General features: G+C 39.2%; 1 protein-coding gene across 7 annotated transcripts in view; it reads left to right on the forward strand.

The window, feature by feature from the left end:
• tnikb (TRAF2 and NCK interacting kinase b) overlaps window positions 1-18,809 on the forward strand; it is an 86,258-nt gene that overhangs the window by 9,012 nt on the left and 58,437 nt on the right. For all 7 annotated transcript variants that reach the window (XM_050056454.1, XM_050056456.1, XM_050056457.1 and 4 more), the window contains exons 2-6: window positions 1,305-1,370; window positions 16,315-16,371; window positions 16,623-16,748; window positions 17,812-17,922; window positions 18,541-18,631. In XM_050056454.1, coding sequence (XP_049912411.1) covers window positions 1,305-1,370; window positions 16,315-16,371; window positions 16,623-16,748; window positions 17,812-17,922; window positions 18,541-18,631 — 451 coding nt within the window. The remainder of the gene's footprint in view (window positions 1-1,304; window positions 1,371-16,314; window positions 16,372-16,622; window positions 16,749-17,811; window positions 17,923-18,540; window positions 18,632-18,809) is intronic.

The raw sequence follows: 18,809 nt of genomic DNA on the forward strand, positions 1-18,809 counted from the left end.
TTGCTTTGTTGCCGGCCGTTTTCGCCGGTGTGTTAAACACACTTTAGAAAGGAGTGTCCCCAGACTATCAGAAGGCGGAGATCTCTGATTGTCTGGTGGTGAGACTAACAAACTCTCAGACAACTTGTGCAGTATAATCCAAGTCTCATTTATCTAGTCAAATGCTCAGTATTTTTTAAACAGACAGCTGTTTTCTATGGGGAACTGAACTGAAAGTGAAACTTATCTATGTTGTCATCAAAGCCAGAGTTCACTGACAAAAACAGTAATACAACCTCTCTGAACACAGGAGCTGCTGCTCTACAACTGCCTCCATCAGTTGGTTTGTTAGTGTTGTTGTGTGAGTTTGGTATTTTAAAGTTTGTTCGGATTCAACAACATGAAAAAACTACATGCACATAACACCCCTTAAAACAGCATGTTTTCTGTTTTACACTTAAATGTTTGTACAAGATCAAATGTGTTAATCAGTGAGTTTTAGAGGTGCGGGTAGGCAGATTTTTTTTTTAAATCTTTGGACAGAGCCAGGCTAGCTGTTACCTCCTGTTTGCAGTCTTTGAACTAAGCTACTGTAAGCTAAGTGGCTGCTGGCTGGAGCTTCATATTCACAGCACAGACATGAGCAGTATCAATCCTCTCATCTAACTCTCAGCAAGAAAACTAATAAGCATTTTTCCAAAGAATTTTGCTTTTACGTTAACGCCACCATTTCCTCTAAGACCATCACAGGTTTTACCTTCTCAACAGAATCAACTTATCTGGACATTTGTGCAACAGTTTTACTGTCTGCAGACTTTTACAATGCATGTGGTGACATATATGAAGCTGATTAGTTAGGTTTCTCTAGGGGGTTTCATGTTTGCATGATGTTGAAGAAGACAGAAGTAACCCAGTTATTTTAGTGCATGACACCGAATTAAAGACTGCATTTGCAGTTGAGTTGCAGACACCACTAAGATAGCAGCTATACAGGAAACTAGCTGCTCAACCTGATCTGCATTAATATGGATTTAAACATGGGATGGGCTGTGTGAGAATGAAGAGGGAGCATGGCTGTAAGCTCATAGGTTACTTATTGAAGGAATAATAACAGTGTGGTGATACAGAGAGAGAGAGAGGCTTTTCACAGGGTAATACCACAGGTATGCAGTGCAGCGTTCGTGTGTGAAGGTCAAATTCCTCACACACAAATTCCTAAATCCATCTTGTGTTCAGTTTAGTCCAGTTTTTGTTTTTTGTTTTTTTTGTTTTTGTTCCCACCATTTTCCCCTCCTCATTTATCGCTCTCTCTCTCTCTCTTTTAGGACCCAGCTGGAATCTTTGAGCTGGTTGAACTGGTTGGAAATGGCACCTATGGGCAGGTCTACAAGGTAAGACTTAATTATTTGTGCCACCATGTGTGTGTGTAAAGCTTCTTTCCATGAACAGACGCTAACTTGCAGAGACTTGCCATTTGAATTATTTTAGTGTCGAAGCCATTCCTTTCTCGGGGTTTATTAAGTTAGAGATAAATGGTCAGCAAAAACAAAAGTGAAGAACCTTTATTGTTATATTGAGCACTTTTGCAGGTAATGAGAAGTACCCCATACAAACCCACTACAAAAAAAATCCAAACTATCCCTTTGATCCTGGATATGATGAGGTCACTATTTGGCAGGCCAAGACAAAAACTCTGCACTGTTGAGGAAAGCCTCCTTTATGTCTTCTCCACCTGTGAGTGGTTTCCCATGTTTGTAATGCACTCCAAAATGTCATAGCTACCCTCTGCAGCATTTTTTGGAGGTGTACTGGGATTTAAATGAGCTTCTTTGCTTTGTGACACTGCCCAAAAAAGCACATACAGCTCAGTTTCCTCTCGCCTGGAACCCAAACTTCTTCATCCTCCTAATAGATTCACTCACCATGTCACATGCAGATTTGTGTGTTATGGTCTCATCTTTGCCAGATGGTTGCTGGCCTGTGTTTGAATTAGGGCTGCACGGTATATGCGGTAGATGGTAGAAATGATATAAATTTGGCCCACGGTAGAGATTTGCGCTCTACCGTCCTATTGTCGATGACATCATCGAACCTGCCTCAGTGTGAAAATGGCTGCGAGGACAGAGACAGCGGAGCAAGAAGAGCTGGTTCACGTCCGTGATTTAGCGTAGCACGTGCAACATGTGTTGCTGGAGAACTTGTGAGTGAGTGAGTTAATGTCTTATGAACAGCCCCGGACTTCTCAGACTCTTTTAGCGACTTACCGCTCAGAGGGAACTCATTCAGTGTCTCCTCTGGCAGCAGCACAGCGTCTCTCCCTCTCCTCTCTCGCCGTGCGCACACGGGAGTTGGTTTTCGGCAAGAGAGTTTGTCATAAACCTTTGGTAATGTAAACCTATGTGACGCTAGGGGCTCCACAAAAAACTCCATATGTGAATGTGTGATAGTTGTGGTATCATAGCAGCCTGTCACAGGTTACAGCGTGATGATTAGAGGAGAAATGGCAGAGCATAAAGGTCCAGGTGGAAAAAACACAACTCAGTCATTTAGGATTTTGCTAAAAGAAGGAAATTACCTTTTGATATAGATCCCAGGGGACATTTTGCACCATAGAGTACTGGGTTTTAATTTTGAGTTTTGAGATCTGCATTCTGCACAATAAATGCTCTAAAAAATACATTATATCTTTGCTTTTGTTGTTGTTGTTTTTTTTTTATCTATCAATTTAGCTTTGCTAAGGGACTACAAAACCCATTCAGAAACACTTCTATTATGACTTTTACACTTAAATTTATACCGCGATATATACCGGTACCGTGAAGGGATTCGATTTATACCGTGATATAAATTTTAGGTCATACCGCCCAGCCCTAGTCTGAATGCATGTCACAGGTTGCAGAGTCCTGCTACAGGATCATGATTAGGTTGTAAAACTTGCCATCAGCAGGTTATAAGCAGAAGTATTTGCAAACTACTGTCTGGATTATTTTATGATACAATTTAAGTGCATCTCTCCTTGTTTTTAAATGAAGAATTAGCAAGTAAGAATTAATGGAGAAATTATGGACATTTCAGGGATTATATGCTGCGTTTTGGCTTGCAGAGTGTTTGCTGCTCATAAGGAAGTCACTTCATCCTCTCCTCCTCCTCTGACTCCAACAGGAGCTCACAGAAACAACACAGTGTAATTTCTGACCAAAACTGAAGTTGGTACTGACTTTCTCTTTTGTCAGGCAGCGGAAGAAGCCCACGCAGACTGTAACAACACAGCAGAGAGGCTGTGTGTGTTCTCTCACTCTGAAAGCAATTAACACACTCACACACTGACACACAACGAGACACACAGAGCTCCAACACATTCATTCTGTCTGCTGGATGTTCAGTATTGATCTGCTCTTTCAACAAGGTGACGCCTCCTTTGGCAAAATGATTGATAGAACAACCTGTGGTCAATCACAAAGCATGGTGGGTAAATTAAGACAGAAAATAATGACACACACTGAAAGAAATATGACCTCATCAAGGATGCACTCCCTTATTTTGCTGAAGAAGTAGGCAGATCAATACTTAAGGTATCAGCACTAAAAGTAGCGTCATTACATTTAAATGATGCCTCTGTATCATTTTTATTCCCTCAGAGAGCAGGAAAAAATGTTTGTTGTGATCCTCTGACAATGTGGTAACATCACCTGCTTGTTATGGAGTTTGCTTACTAACCAACTGTATGAGAGAAAGTGCATTCTGCTCTGAAGGCCATTAAAATACCTCCAGAGGAAACAAAACAACACTTTTGAAACACAGTCTCCAGACAAAACACACTTTAACCAGGATAACTGACAAGAATGTAATGCACATAAAGTGGAAACAAACATACTGTGGAAACTTTCCCCATTTTTACTTGAGTAAAAGCAGAAAAATATTAGCATGAAAATATATTAAAGGTCCAGTGTGTAAGATTTAGGGAGATTTCGTGGTGCCAAGTGGTGAGGACTGCAGATTGCAACCAGCTGAAACATGGAATTCTTTCAGTGTTCAGGAGGTTATTCCTCAGAGCCAGATTATCCACAGAGGTCTCTTCCTCTCCAAACAAACAGACCAGGTGATTTAAAGAAGTAAAAACACTGAATAAAGCAGTTCCACGTAGAGAGAAAAAAAAAAAAAATCAGTGTCCTACCGATGCTCTCGCTGTGGAGGTGCTGCTAACTACAGCGGTCTATGTGAAAATGCAAATGTCCCTTTCCAGAAGTAGTGTTTGGTTTGTTTGTTCTGGGCTACTGTAGAAACATGGCAGTGCAACATGGAAATCTCTGTAGATGAGGACCGGCTCACTATGTAGATATAAATTTCTAAGGTAATGAAAACACAACAATTCTTATTTTCAGGGGATTATACACTGAAGAAAACACTTATTATATTATGTTCAATTTCTGCCAGTATATCCTCCTAAATCCTACACACTGGACCTTTAAGTAATCCTCAGTCTAATACATTACATCATCATTTATTTGTTGATAATATTCTGTATTCATAATTGGATTCTGAAAAGTAAATACATTTGTCAGATAAATGTAACGCAGTAAAAAGCATAATATCTTCCTCTGACATGTTGTGAAGTAGAAGTATAAAGCAGCAGAAATGAAAGTACCCAAGAAAAGTAGTACAGGTCAGGTACCTGGAAATTGTACTTAAGTACAGTGCTTGAGTAAATGTGCTTAGTAACATTTCACCACTGCTGTTAAAACATAATAGAAAACAAATATCAGAGCAAAGGAGAGCAACTCAAGGAGGATTTTAAACTCTTTCAATTTGAACCCTTTTAAAAACAGATGTCCTGCAGACAGCTGTGGGAGATCTTTGTTGACATGATCTCGTTTAAATGGATCTAAAATAAGAACTATAATAGCTCAGGCATTCAATCTTTTTGCAGCAGAAAGCTTCTCTGTCTTCTTCTCTGTCATCACGTCATGACCTTACATTATCTTACCATACCTTACCTTATGTACCATGCAAATGTGGTATTTTGCTGTAACTATTTCTGTGGTATTTCCCCATAATTTCCACAGGAGATCAATGTTTGCGTAATCCTGTATATATTAATCTAAAATAAGATCCTAACTGTTGGAGGATCAGATCTAAAATCTAAATCTATAATAATCTAAAATAAAAACCATAATAACTAGAACATTAATTATTTTTGTGATAGAAAGCTAAGGCTCCTGTCTTTGTGTCGTCATGTTGTATGCTCGTGATCGTCATTACATGTGGTGCAAATCGTGTGGTGACACCAGAGGAATGAATGATGAATAATGACTCAATGCCTTTGCATTCTGCTCACAAAACTATATAATGTAATAAGTTCAAATAACTTATGGAGTGGTAAATATTTTGTTAATGTTTCCAGATTTCAAAAGTTTTGGATAAATATGTTTTGTGTGGGTTTTTTTTTTTGTAAAATCAGATGAAAAATATATGCAAATTTTGTAATTTTGTTATGACACAATTTCAGTACTTCCTTCATTTATTATGCTTTATTGACTTACACAACCTTTTAGCTTAGGTTTTACAGATAGATTTTAGGGATATAAAGCATCTGAAGATACTCCAAGAAAATACATCACAAAAACGGAAAAGTATGAATATAGGCATTGACTGACCGCTGCTCTTGCAAAGTTCGACAACTTAAAAAACTGCATGATTATAACTGTACATCAGGATATTATGTAAATAGTCCAGAATCCTGGGATGAAGCCTGTAGTTTAGGAAATACGGTCTTAGAATAAAAAAATCTGTTAATAACAGAAAAAAATTGTGTGTCTGTAAAAAGATTTTTGCATGTCAGCTGACCTGCTGTGCACTCAGTGGAAGACTCTTTTGGCTCAGCTACAAATTAATTTGAATGAATTAATTGGAAGTGTCTCCATTTTGCCTATAATTAGCGCCAAATGACATCATTTGTTCCAGGAAACTTAATTAGAAATTACAATTACATGTCAGTTGCTTCCGAGGAAATTTTTGTGAAGCTGTGGGAGTCGTAAACCAAAGTATTACCCAATAACTTCTTTTGAAATGGAGGTTAGGAAATGTGCAGTCTTTAAAAATGGGAACAGTCTTGTTAAGGTCAAGTTACTTTTAGTTACTTTCTGAGCTCTGACTGTAACATTTCTTGACCTAGAGCAGGAGAGTTTTTACTCATCCTCCCTGCCAACGTTTTCCAGCTGCATTAGAATGTTTTGCTGCCCTCGGGGTGCTGCCCTCCCCTCCTGCCCCCCCTCTTGCCTCCCAGGTGTAGTAATCTTTGTCAGTTACAGACACTGAGCAAGCAATGGGGAAGGAATATTTGAATGATGGTGGAAGACTATCAGTTCTTGGAGAGTGTTGTAGCGTGTAAAAGACATTTTACTGCAGCCATTTAGCTGCAGCTGTTATCTAGAAATCTTTTCAGCAGGTAGCAGTTTTCAGTTTTTCTTGCAAAGCAGCACTTTTGCAGCTCCGAGGAATCAAACCTGTGATCTTTTAATCACACGTGTTTTCTTTGACCTCAGGTGTGTAAAAACTCGAGCTCTGACCAATTAGGAGGCAACGTTAACTGGCTGAGAGTTTCTCCTACATTTGATTAATCGGCGAATCAGCATTTACAAAGTGGAGTTTATTCAGTTTGTTGTATTGATTGAAACACTGAGAGGCTCCTGCAACCTGCACACTTTAGGTCTCTAAACATCTCTGTCATCCTGTCCAACTGTTCTGGTGCCAGTGTTTATCACAATTACTTTCTACTTACTTACTGTGTTAAACCAACAACCACATTTTTAATGTCATAAACAACAGTTTCTGACTGCTTGGAACAGAAAATATAAGACGTATAATTACTTTTTTTGGACTTTGTGATGATCATAATAACATCAAGTTTATGCTTTTTTGTGCAAGAAGGATGCAGACATGATAAGGCTGAGGGTTTGACAGATTTATCTAGTTTTCATTTGTCAAAACTGAACTCTAATTTGATTCCTGTGCTGGAGGCTTTTCTGTGTTAACTGTGAGGCACTGATGTGGTTTAAAAGCCCTTCAGCAACGCCTCCTTCCTCATTCATGTCCCATTTTCATCACATTCCTGGCAGCTGGAAGGCTTTTGATTCTGAATCAGGTGCAAACACATGACGTATATAGACGGGTTTGATTTTAGCTCAGGATGTAAATTCACTGCTCTATAAAAGTCAAGTGTATCTGTGCCTCTCTGATGTTCTGATGTCACAGCTTTTTGTTTACTTGGGTTCAGTGTTTTTGCAACATTTTAGAATGATGTTAATCTCTGTGAATATAATATCACCCTTTTATGAGAAAACCTGGTATTTCTTGCAGCAAATGAAGTTTGATTTTTAACACAAAACTGACATTATTCACATACACATATATTTTCCTGTAGTACAACAGTTTCCCCCAAAAGAATACTTCTTTCATTCATCTTCTAACCGCTTCATCCTCTTGAGGGTCGCGGGGGGGCTGGAGCCTATCCCAGCTGACATCGGGCGAGAGGCAGGGTACACCCTGGACAGGTCGCCAGACTATCGCAGGGCTGACACATAGAGACAAACAACCATTCACGCTCACATTCACACCTACGGACAATTTAGAGTTATCAATTAACCTAGTCCCCAATCTGCATGTCTTTGGACTGTGGGAGGAAGCCGGAGTGCCCGGAGAGAACCCACGCTGACACGGGGAGAACATGCAAACTCTGCACAGAAGGGCTCCCACGCCCGGGATCGAACCGGCAACCCTCTTGCTGTGAGGCGAGAGTGCTAACCACCACACCCCAAAAGAATACTTCACCTGCAAAATGACAATTTGTAATAATTACTCATGGCGTTACCTTGAACCTGTGAAGAAAACTTTTTCTCACATGCCTCCACAGAGAGCAAAGAATCAAAAAAAGGTGAAACTTCTTCATGAATTGGAAAAACGGTGACCACGTTCACTAACAGAAAAACTATATATCAAAATGTCTGTTCACAAGCTCTCACACAACTTGTGTATAATAGATTCTCAGTTTTTCAGAATATTCTCTTAACAGTTTTAAGAATTTTATGGCAGCATATTTAAATACTGGCTTGAGCAGTTTGCAGGGCAGAAAGTGTGTTTTTTTTTTTTTTTTTTTTTAGTGCTTTGGATCTATGTGCAGTTGTAACATTAGCACTCAATATTGTTCCTGTTGAATGCTGCTCTACTCTCTGATTTGGGGATGGAGGCCAATTAAAGTGGACCTATTCTACTCATTTTCAGGTTCAGACTTGTATTTTGGGTTTCTACCAGAAAATGTTTACATGCTCTAACTCATACTGTCTGTGCTGGAGCACCTGTATTCACCGTCTGTCCTAGACATTCCATTTTCAGTACTATTCGGACGGGATTAGTTTTACATAGGGATGTGGACTAATGTCGGTTTACCACAGGATGCCTGTAATATAAACATCCGATTCGCGCGGTACAAGAAATCTCCGTAATTCTACCAGAGATGGGAGTGGTAACTTGGTTTGCGCCCTGGTGTCACCTCCCTGTCAGCATGTGCATGCTACGTTGCTTCCTGTATGTGTTAATTAATGATTAGCCCAATATGAAATATTGCTTATGATCAGGATTGTGTGTACACAGCGATTAGCAATATGGATTTAGATTAGGCCTACCTAACACAACCAGAAGTCTCGTGGCTCTGAAAGGTGCTTTCTTCTCGACCTTTTTGATTGGTCTCCCACGTAGGGCTATGCGATCATTAGAAGAATGTCCACTATCACGTCTGCCGACAACACCGAATGCTTCTTCAAGCGCCTCCATCATTGAAAAAACGTGGAAAACTAGTTGTAGTTGTTGTAAACAGGACGTGACGAAATATTTACATACATTTTTACAGAGGATTGCGTTCACACAGGATTAATATTACCCGAGGTATTTTCTCCAGACGGTTTTACGGAAGGAAAAGGTCACCGGAATGTTTACTGACATCCGTATCCGTAATGATTACAGACATGGCGCGTTTGGGCAAGACCCCTTCCCAAAAAAGACCAGTCTGTTCTGGTTGATCAGTGTGTCGGGGTCTTCTATATCTCGGCGTCTCTGCACCATCGTTGCAGCTGCAGAATGACTGGAACAGAGAATAGCGACACTTTCTACTGCAAAAAATCACCAATAAAAGCTGCTAAACACAACCAGACATGTTCAAGCAGGAATACGATCCAAAATCGTGGAGGAATTGATAACGCCAGTAACCTAGATTACATGTTTCCCTGACGTTAGCGTCTAGCTACATGTAGCAGTGCACTTGCAGCTGGGGAATGACTGTGTGTAGTGGCACTTTTTCCCCTTGTAAGTCACTTATAAAAACTTCAAAACACAACGGGGCAAAATCTGTAGAAATTAACGACGCCAGCAACCAAGATTACATGTTTCTCTGACGTTAGCATGTAGCTACATTCAGAGGTGTATGTAATGTTCACACTTGCAGTAGTGTGCCTGTGCCCTATGGAATCTGTCTCGAACTGTCTTGAGAGTAGAAAAATACAAGGGAAACGGAGTATGCACTGAACTTTTTTATCCACCTGCCACTGTGGCTGGTGGATTCCAAAATCTACCAGCCACTTAATAGATTACCAGTGTTTTTTTTTGTGGCTGGTGAGCAAAGCAAATCTAGCAGCCACATACATATTTTACCAACATTTGGCTGGTTCTATTCCAACCCTGGTATGAAGCCAGAGGTTTTTGCTCACAGAGATTACTATATGGTTTCCTCATTATTTTAAACCTTGGCCATGTTAAATATGAATGCATAACATTGTAACATTAAATATATATGACAGAAAATAAAGAAATGCATAATAATTCCCCTTTAAAAAGTTGTAGATGTATCTGCAGTTTCCTTGTTCCCATGTGTGCCACGTTCAAAACATTTGCGACAGAGACTTAGAAATGAGAAAGCTTTCAAGGGTTTATGTCCTTGGACAGCAGTTTTATGATTATAGAGTTTGCTGGCAACAATATTTAACCACATCCACTAAATTTGGGCTTTATTAATTCAAACAACAGACTTGTACCGGACAGACCGTTTGTTTTGTTGTCAAGCACCTCTGTACAGTAGAATATATCAGAGTTCCCCAGTCGTAATTACACTTTGGATATCGACATGAGTGCTATTTACAAGTCAAAAGCCTGCAATTACGAAAACTTCTGTGTGACATGAACACAGCAGAACTGTAAGGTGCCATTTTAGCTTGAAACAGCTGCAGCTGAGGAGCTGTATTACTGTAATAATGACATTTTAACATCTGAGTCAATATTTAGCCTGTAGTATTTGCATGGAAGCATTAATGAGGCATTGTTTCAGTACGTATGACGTCTTCAGCACAACACAACATGCAGACACACAAGCCCACACATGCTAAAACTTCTGTCAGTACTTTACCTGATTAAGGGGGCAAATATTGGCATAAATTCCTGGGAAAACTGAGGTCTCAATTCACCTAAAACATTTATCCATGCAAGAAATCAGCATTTAGAGCATGCAAACAACTACAGGCTCTGTGTACACAGCATATACTGTGACATGTTTCGCTAAAATTTTACATTTTATGGCTACTTCTGCCAAATATATTCTCTTCATTATTACACTGCTGATAGAAACACAGCCTGTTTCTGTCTCTGTCTTCATGTGTTGAGGCTTGTGTTCAGGTGAAGAATGTGAGGCTTGTCTGAACGGGTGTGTTTTTACGCCTCAGGCTGCCTCAAAAGGATATTCTGCCCTTTTCTATCTCCTGCCATCCTCCTCCTCACCTGCCACCTCCCTCTGTTCTCGCTCTGTCGCTATCTTTATCTCCCCCTCCCTGCATGTGTGTGTGTATGTGTGTGTGTGTGTGTGTGTGTGTGTGGATACAGGTTTTAATATACAGCTTCCTCATACCGTCTTGATTCTGCCATAATCTCTCACACACCGGGAGCTTGGTGTCACCTTTTGGAGATTGTTTGGCCGGCCCGTCAGTGTTGGGAGGAAGAGAGATAGCAAAACAAAGAGCCTCGCAGAGACGGTATCTCTTCCTCTCATCTCTGCTGTTTTATCTGCCTTGACTTTTATTGCTTCATCGTGGTGGATCGCTGCCATTCACCCTGCGGTCACAGCAACGCTTCACGCACTTAACCTCAGGTCCAAGATGCAGGTTTACAGAGTTATCTGGATAATAACTTTGCTGAGTAAATCCCAGAATCCCCACAAAACTGGAACATGGGCGGATTTGGAAAGACTTGGTCCTGGTTTTTATCTAGATCACTCAGTAAGCCCTGGAAACAGCTCAGTCAGGTCACTGAAACAGTAAATATCTATATTCTGTAGCTTCTTTCAATTTCTAACCTTTTTTACACTGCTGTTAGGAAGATCTGCCATTACACTGAACCAAACAATGTCAGCATAATGCTGCCACAGTGTGTGATTTTTGATAACATGCTGGCTTTGTGGAAGCAAAAAAAGGCATGATGTTTAAACACAACCCAATCACCAGAATAAATGTTGGCATTGTACATTTTTGCAAACCACAGATACGTTACATTTGTATGTGCATTTGTAAAAACAACTGCTTTTGTTTCACTATCACGGCAGGAAAATAACTATGTCTTTGTAAAAGAAAACAGCCTCTTTTAGTAGCACTGTCCCAGCAGAAAATGCAACCATGTCTTGTTAAAAAACAACGGCTTTGCATGGCACCACCTTGATAGGAAGCGCAGTGGTGTCATAGGTAAAAAAAACATTCTCTTTTGAGGTACTATACCGGCAGAAAGTGCAATATGTCTTTTGTGGCATTATCTGGGCAGGAAATGCAGTGTTGTCTTAGTAAAAAACAACTAGTTTTGTTGTTTGTTGGTTTTGAACAGTGGTCTGCAGCTTGGCAGGCGTCTCCCCTAGGTGTCACCTGATCCACCATCCCTTCGACCTCCAGATTATAAAGTCAGCTCATATAGTACATCACTTAAGTAACTGTGGTTTGCAGAAACTTATAATACCATTTTCTTGTGGTGACTGGGCTGGTTAACAGCAGCTTTGACTAAATCCACCCCTTCACACAGACGTCTGTAAGGCTCTGTCACTACCGCTGCTGTCGCCCTATTCTGTGTGTGTACATTTTACACCAAACGTTGAGGCTGAATAGCAGCACAACATTCCTGCCTTGAACGGGCTGTGTAAAATTGGCTTTTGACAGAAGGCTGCTTTCATGAACGATCACCTTATTCAAACCTCCAGAGAATTATCAGCTGAATCTGCAGCTCGTCTCGGCTTCATGGAGCTTTCTAGTGAGTTTCAGCTCATTGTTTACCTGTGTGGCTCACGCTTTACTGTCCTGGTTCACTCTCACTGCTCTCAAAGCGTCGTTTTCAGAAATAAAGCTGAAAAAAGCCGTCGTACACTTCTAACAACAGACAGACACAGTTAGAGACGAGCTAGTGAACATGGCAAAGCATTAAGCAGCTAAATAGATAGGTATTTCCCCCAGGAGTTGGTGGAGACCAAAAAAAGAGCTTAAAAAGTATTAATGTTTGACATTCATTAGGGTGGACATGAACACAAAGACTCCTGATGAATCATCATGTTGCTCTGTAACTGCTTGATGTGAAAATAAGCAACTGTTTGCTTCAACAAATCAACTTAGAAGATGTTAATGTTGTTTCCACTGACCCCAAGTGGCCAAAAAAATCTGTTATCGCAGATTTAAACACACTTCTTCCCTGACAGAAATGATGCATAATTGTTGCTGTTATGGACATGCTGACAGTCACGTTTCATTGACATTAAACAGTGTTTTGTCATCGTAGTACTTGGCAGGAAATGTACACATTTTGTTTACTTATTTCTGTTCTTCTCCCTGACTGAAGGGTTAGCAGCCCTGTCAGATCAGGTAGAGGTTAACTGTTGTTACTCTGCTTCATTTGTTTTTCTGTCTGCATACATTTTACGGATGCACATGTATAAATGCAGAGTAAGAGACACCTGATGAGTGTTGAGTGAGCATACATCACCATAAATTGACAGTCGCCTCACACTTCTACTTGCCCATCGTATATCTGCTGCTGAAGCAACATGACTGACTGAGAGAGAGAGAGACACTGAAGACAGAGAGAGGACGAGAGTGAGTCAGTGATATGAAACAGGAAAACAAAGATGAGAGACACACAAAGAGAGAGACAGAAAGATGTGAAAAAGAGAAAAAGAGACTTTCCTTACTCTGAGGTGGTTTTGGCCTGTCAGATACATTCAGTGTCTGATGCAACACTGAGTAACCAAGATGGTGTGTGTGTGTGTGTGTGTGTGTGTGTGTGTGTGTGAGAATCTGAACAACTCACATGTGAAAGTGACCCAGAGTGTGAAATATCATGGCCTTCTAACACACACACACGCACAAAAATGCACACAGACACACACGCTGCCATCACTTTGCCTCTTCCAACCCCCCATTTGTTGCCCTCACTAAACAACCTGCCAGGCCTGTTGCTAGGTTACCATGAAGAGATGGTGTGTGTGTGTGTGTGTGTGTGTGTGTGTGTGTGTGATGGGGTGGTGGGCTGGTGGTGATGAGGTGGGTACATTTCCACTTTCTCGCTTTAACAGCTGTGATACTGACTTTAGTTGGAGGAGGAGAAGTTAGACTCACTGTTACAGTTTCATCCTCCCCTTCAGTGGTTCCCAGCCTAGGGGTCAAGACCCTTCTAAGGGGCCACGCGTTTAATCTGAGGGGCTGCAAGTTAGGAAAGAAGATTTTTTTCTCTCTCGCTTTTTTCATGTAAAATTCTGGATCTTTTTTATTGTTTAACACCTCTAAAAATCCTTCAGTTAAAACAATCTGCAAAAGGAATTCACTCTTTGGTGGAGCTGAGAGCACATTGAGGGTACATTTCAAGGGGTCATAAGGCAAGAAGGTTGGGAAACACTGCTCCAGTGCTAGAAGACAGTCAGCCTCCCTGTTGACTAATGCTGTGTTGAATGCAAGGCTTTGAGAAAAGATGATTATGATAAAAGTCCTCCTACCTATGATGACATAATTGAGAGAAAAGGCCTTGTAATAAAGGGGAAAAGAACTCATATTTAAGGAAAAAGACCTTATAAATAAGAAAAAGACCACAAAAGGATAAATATCTAATAATTATGGAAAGTATCTCATAAGGAAATTGACCTTATAATTAGGAGAACATACCTTATAATTAAGGGAAAAGACCTAATAATATTGGAAAAGATCTTATAGTTATGAGAAAAGTCATCATACTTACAAAACCAGACATGGTAATTAGAAAAAAAAAGGTTTTAAACTCAGGATACAAGATGTCATAATTGAATGGAAAGGCCTCATGATTAAGAAAAAAAACCTCATCAAGGAAAAGGTTCTCATAATTAAGAGAAATTAGCTCACAATTTAAGGGAAAATGTCCCATAATTAACAGGAAAAACCTAATATTAAAGGTAAAGATCTTATAATTATCAAAAAATTCCTCATACTCATGAAACAAGATGTCATAATTTAGACTAAAAACCTCATAAGGGAAAATATTGTATAATTATGAGAAAATACCCTACAATTAAGAGCAAATTCCTCATAATAAAGAGAAAAAAACCTCATAACTGATTTAAAAGATCTTGTGTTTAACGGAAAAGTGTTCATAATTACGAGAAAATGCCTCATTAATGGAAAAGACCTTGTGATTATGGGGAAAATCTTACAATCAAGGGAAAAGTTCTTATAATTTTAAGAAAAAACCTTATGATTAAGGGGAAAATTATCATAATTAAGGTAAGGTCTCACAATTAAGAGAAAAAATGTCGTGATTAAGGGAAAAGATCTTGTTAATAAGGGAAAGATCTCAGTTTTGAGAAAATAACTCATAATTAAGGCAGAACATGAAGAGGAGGCTCTCATAATTACAAAAAATACAAGAGACCTTTCTTGTTATTATGAGACAGTAAGTCATAATTATGAGATACAGCAGTCATAATGTAATTGATTTATATCTTTAGAAAGCACAACCATAAATTTACTTGAATCTTTCCTTTAATGTTAGGAAACTTCCTTAAAGGGAGGATATCTTCATCTGTTGTTACTTTATGAAACCATCTTAAACAAAACCATAAATCTGACTGATTATTTTGAGTAAAATGAAGGAAATGAGGTCATTTCTTTAGGAGTCGATGCAGCTATGAACTGTCATCTCTGAATTTCTTACTGGCACACGTCACCACAGCGAGTAGCTCATGGAAATACTGCAGGAATGTGGACTGAATAAGAAATCCAGAGATCTCAATTTGGAGTGTTTCAGGTCCAGCGTGGCAAAATAATTTCCTGTCGCTGCAGAAATACTTTTTCCACGAGCTTCAGGACTGACTCACCTTACAGTAAAAACCACAGAGTTGTTTGTCCCACAGAAACTGTGATTTGGCCTTAAATCAACACAGATGGGAAACCATTATCTAATTACTTCCATAACTGGAACTATGCAACAACAATCCTATCTTTTAACCTGCTTCAACAATTTAAATTTAAATAACACAACCAGTCACATGTACATGGTTGATTGATTGATAAGCTGATAAGATTTGCCATGTCAGGTCATCATGTGGCAGAGAGGTGACCCCTAATGTCCGATGTAGGTGACGCTGTTTTGTGTCAGGAGTGCACCTGTGAGGTGGTAACCTACAGAGGAACTATTTACTATTAAACAATTCTTTATATGCTTAGTGGGAACGTCTTAAAATGTAAAACCTCAGTACCTCAAGACAAAAAAACAGAAGAAGCAATAGCAGAAAGATGTGATTTAAAACATTTAAGAACTTATAAAACTTAAAACACAAAACTATTCCAGATGGAAAACAGGGACATACATGCACACACACCTGATTCTCCAGGCACATAGACACACACAGATCCCATCCTCTACAGGTGATTAAATGTCGTCCTCATCTGTCATATTTAACTCCAGCAGCTGACTAAAATACAGCTTTTATTTCATGACACAGGGATTATTCTTTGGGGAGAAATCAACACTTCTTTATTTAGTATCTCAGGAAATTAATGTTGGTATTGGTATTTAATAAACTGGTTAAAAAAGCTAATATTCAAAGGCTGTCAGGTGACTACCTGGCAGCCTTTGAATATTAGCTTTTTTGTGCTATTTGTCAGCGCTCTTTGCAAGAGAAGTGTCACATTGTCATTGGTGTTAAAGTACAAAATGCATTATGACTGGCACATCAAGCGATGGATTTTTTTGTTTTTTTTAATCCTAATCAGCGTCTTTATTATGTCCTTTTTCTTCTGTGTCTTTCAGGGTCGCCATGTCAAAACAGGCCAGCTTGCTGCCATCAAGGTCATGGACGTCACAGGAGTAAGTGACACACAAACACAGTCTTCCTAAATCTGTACATGCCCACACACACCTACAGTGCTTATTTTGACCTCATTAGACTCTGCTGGAGGGGTTGTTCTTCTTTAATCTGATTTCCTCCAGGATTTTAATGTTTTAGTAAACAGAGTAAAATCCCAGTAAACAGAGATTTGTATTAGCATTGTGTTTTGTGTTTGCGCGCGTGTGTGTGTGTGTGTGTGTGTGTGTGTGTGTGTGTGTGTGTGTTTTAGGATGAGGAGGAGGAGATTAAAGCAGAGATCAATATGTTAAAGAAGTATAGCCACCACAGAAACATTGCCACCTACTATGGAGCCTTCATCAAGAAGAACCCTCCAGGGATGGATGACCAGCTTTGGGTACGTGCATTTTATTTGTCTGGAAGTTAAAGAGCTAGAACACACCTTCTTCACATATTCTAAATATGGCTTTTGATCGCAAACTTTTGATGTACAAATCATCCCTATTGTTCTGTGAATTTTGTAATACCTTATTTTGAGAATAAAACTCACAGCACAAAGTTGTTTCTGCTTTTATATTCCTTAATATAGGAAATTAGCAAGTTTGAGGTTATCATGATTTTTTAGTTGGTTAAGGGTTTTTTTTTTTTTTTAATTTGTGCTTTAAATCAGTACTAAGCAGTTTCCTTAATCCTAAAAATACTTATGTTAAGTAAATGTCTGAACCTTAAATCAAAGAGTAACATATTTTTTATTGTGAAATTTTATTCATTGGTTCTTTTTTAATGTTTTTATTTCAATGCATTTTTTTATTTTTAAAAGTTGTTCTATTATGTTCTTGTTATTACTGTCCATTTTTAAAATTTAAAACAGATAAGACTGAGGAGATGGTCCACAGATACTGGTTTCACCTTCTAAGCAACCAAAAATAGGACATACATTTCAGTAAAGGTTCATTCATAACAAACTAGATCAATAGTTTAGATATACCCAAAAATCTTGTCTATGCTGATCTCCAGTGGTTGCTTCGGTATGTACTTCGGCACCTCGTTACATCACTTGTGGGTGTGGTTACAGGTGCAACAGAGCAAATTTCTGCCCCCATCAGTGATGTTTCAGAGTCATGATTTAGTCTGAACAACAGTACAAAACACAAAGATATTTATTTTATAATGGCATAAAGCAGAGAAAAGCAGCAGCTCGTCACATTTAAGGAGCACCATTCAGTATTAATGCCTGAGATTTGTCTTAACATATAACTTGATAGCTCAATAATATACGATTTCGATTAATCGATTTGGCACAGTTATTGTGATAGATGTAAAGTTAAGTATTAAAACCCCGCAGGTTGATTTTCAGAGCATATTGGAAAGAACAGAAACTGCTTGGAAAGTTAAGAAACAATCTAAAAACTAATGGTATAATTTAGAAAATCAATAACAGTGTTTGTGTACGTCTGTAGCTGGTGATGGAGTTCTGTGGGGCCGGCTCGATTACGGATCTGATCAAAAACACCAAAGGGAACTCTCTGAAGGAGGAGTGGATCGCCTATGTCTGCAGAGAGATCCTCAGGGTGAGAATCAAAACTGAAATTAAAATCACTACTAGATACGTGCCAACATTAAAAAAATCTGTTGTAGCTCTTATCCCAAAAAAAGTAAATGTTTGGTGACACTCTTTTGGTAGAAAACAATTGCAAGCATAAGAGGACTCCAGACGGCTCCCTGAGAAACACCTTGTTTTAATAGTCTGTGTTATTTCAGGTATTTTAACACAAGGTGCTCTCAATACAAGATATCTCTTGTAGATTTTATAAAAAGCCTGTTATGAGGACATTTGTGTTCTTCAAAGTAACCATAGAGGAATGTTGAGGAGCCGTTGTATGGCTTTTTATCAGAGGCCATATTGGTTCCTCGAAGAAATTCATAATGACCTGTAGGGTTAATCACCATCATTTTTACTGTAACACTGTAGATCTCATCCATGTTTAACAAACTGGAACTATTTTGGTCTGAAACAAATGCAAACACAAGGGAACCTCAGATGGTTCCCAGAGCAACAGCATATTTACGTGTTTACAGTACGTTCTGCTGATGAAAGGAGGGTAGCAAACTGTGTTTTCATATCATCATATCATAGTGGGGTCTGTATAATAGGAAGTAATAGGCATTTTCTTCTTCTCTGCCTCCAGGGTCTGACCCACCTCCACCAGCACAAGGTCATCCACAGAGATATCAAGGGCCAGAATGTGTTGCTGACGGAGAATGCAGAGGTCAAACTAGGTTAGAGGGCACGCACACACACACATGCACACACACACACACACACACACACACACAGTGGATCTTGCATACTGTACAAGCAGCTAAAAATACTGTTTGGCAATTATAAATGACACATTTTTAAAAACAAGTGATACACCACCATATGATTATATTGCTTACACTTTAAGCCTTTAAT

This window comes from Epinephelus moara, chromosome 11, assembly GCF_006386435.1.
Source record: "Epinephelus moara isolate mb chromosome 11, YSFRI_EMoa_1.0, whole genome shotgun sequence".
Classification (NCBI taxonomy): domain Eukaryota; kingdom Metazoa; phylum Chordata; class Actinopteri; order Perciformes; family Serranidae; genus Epinephelus; species Epinephelus moara.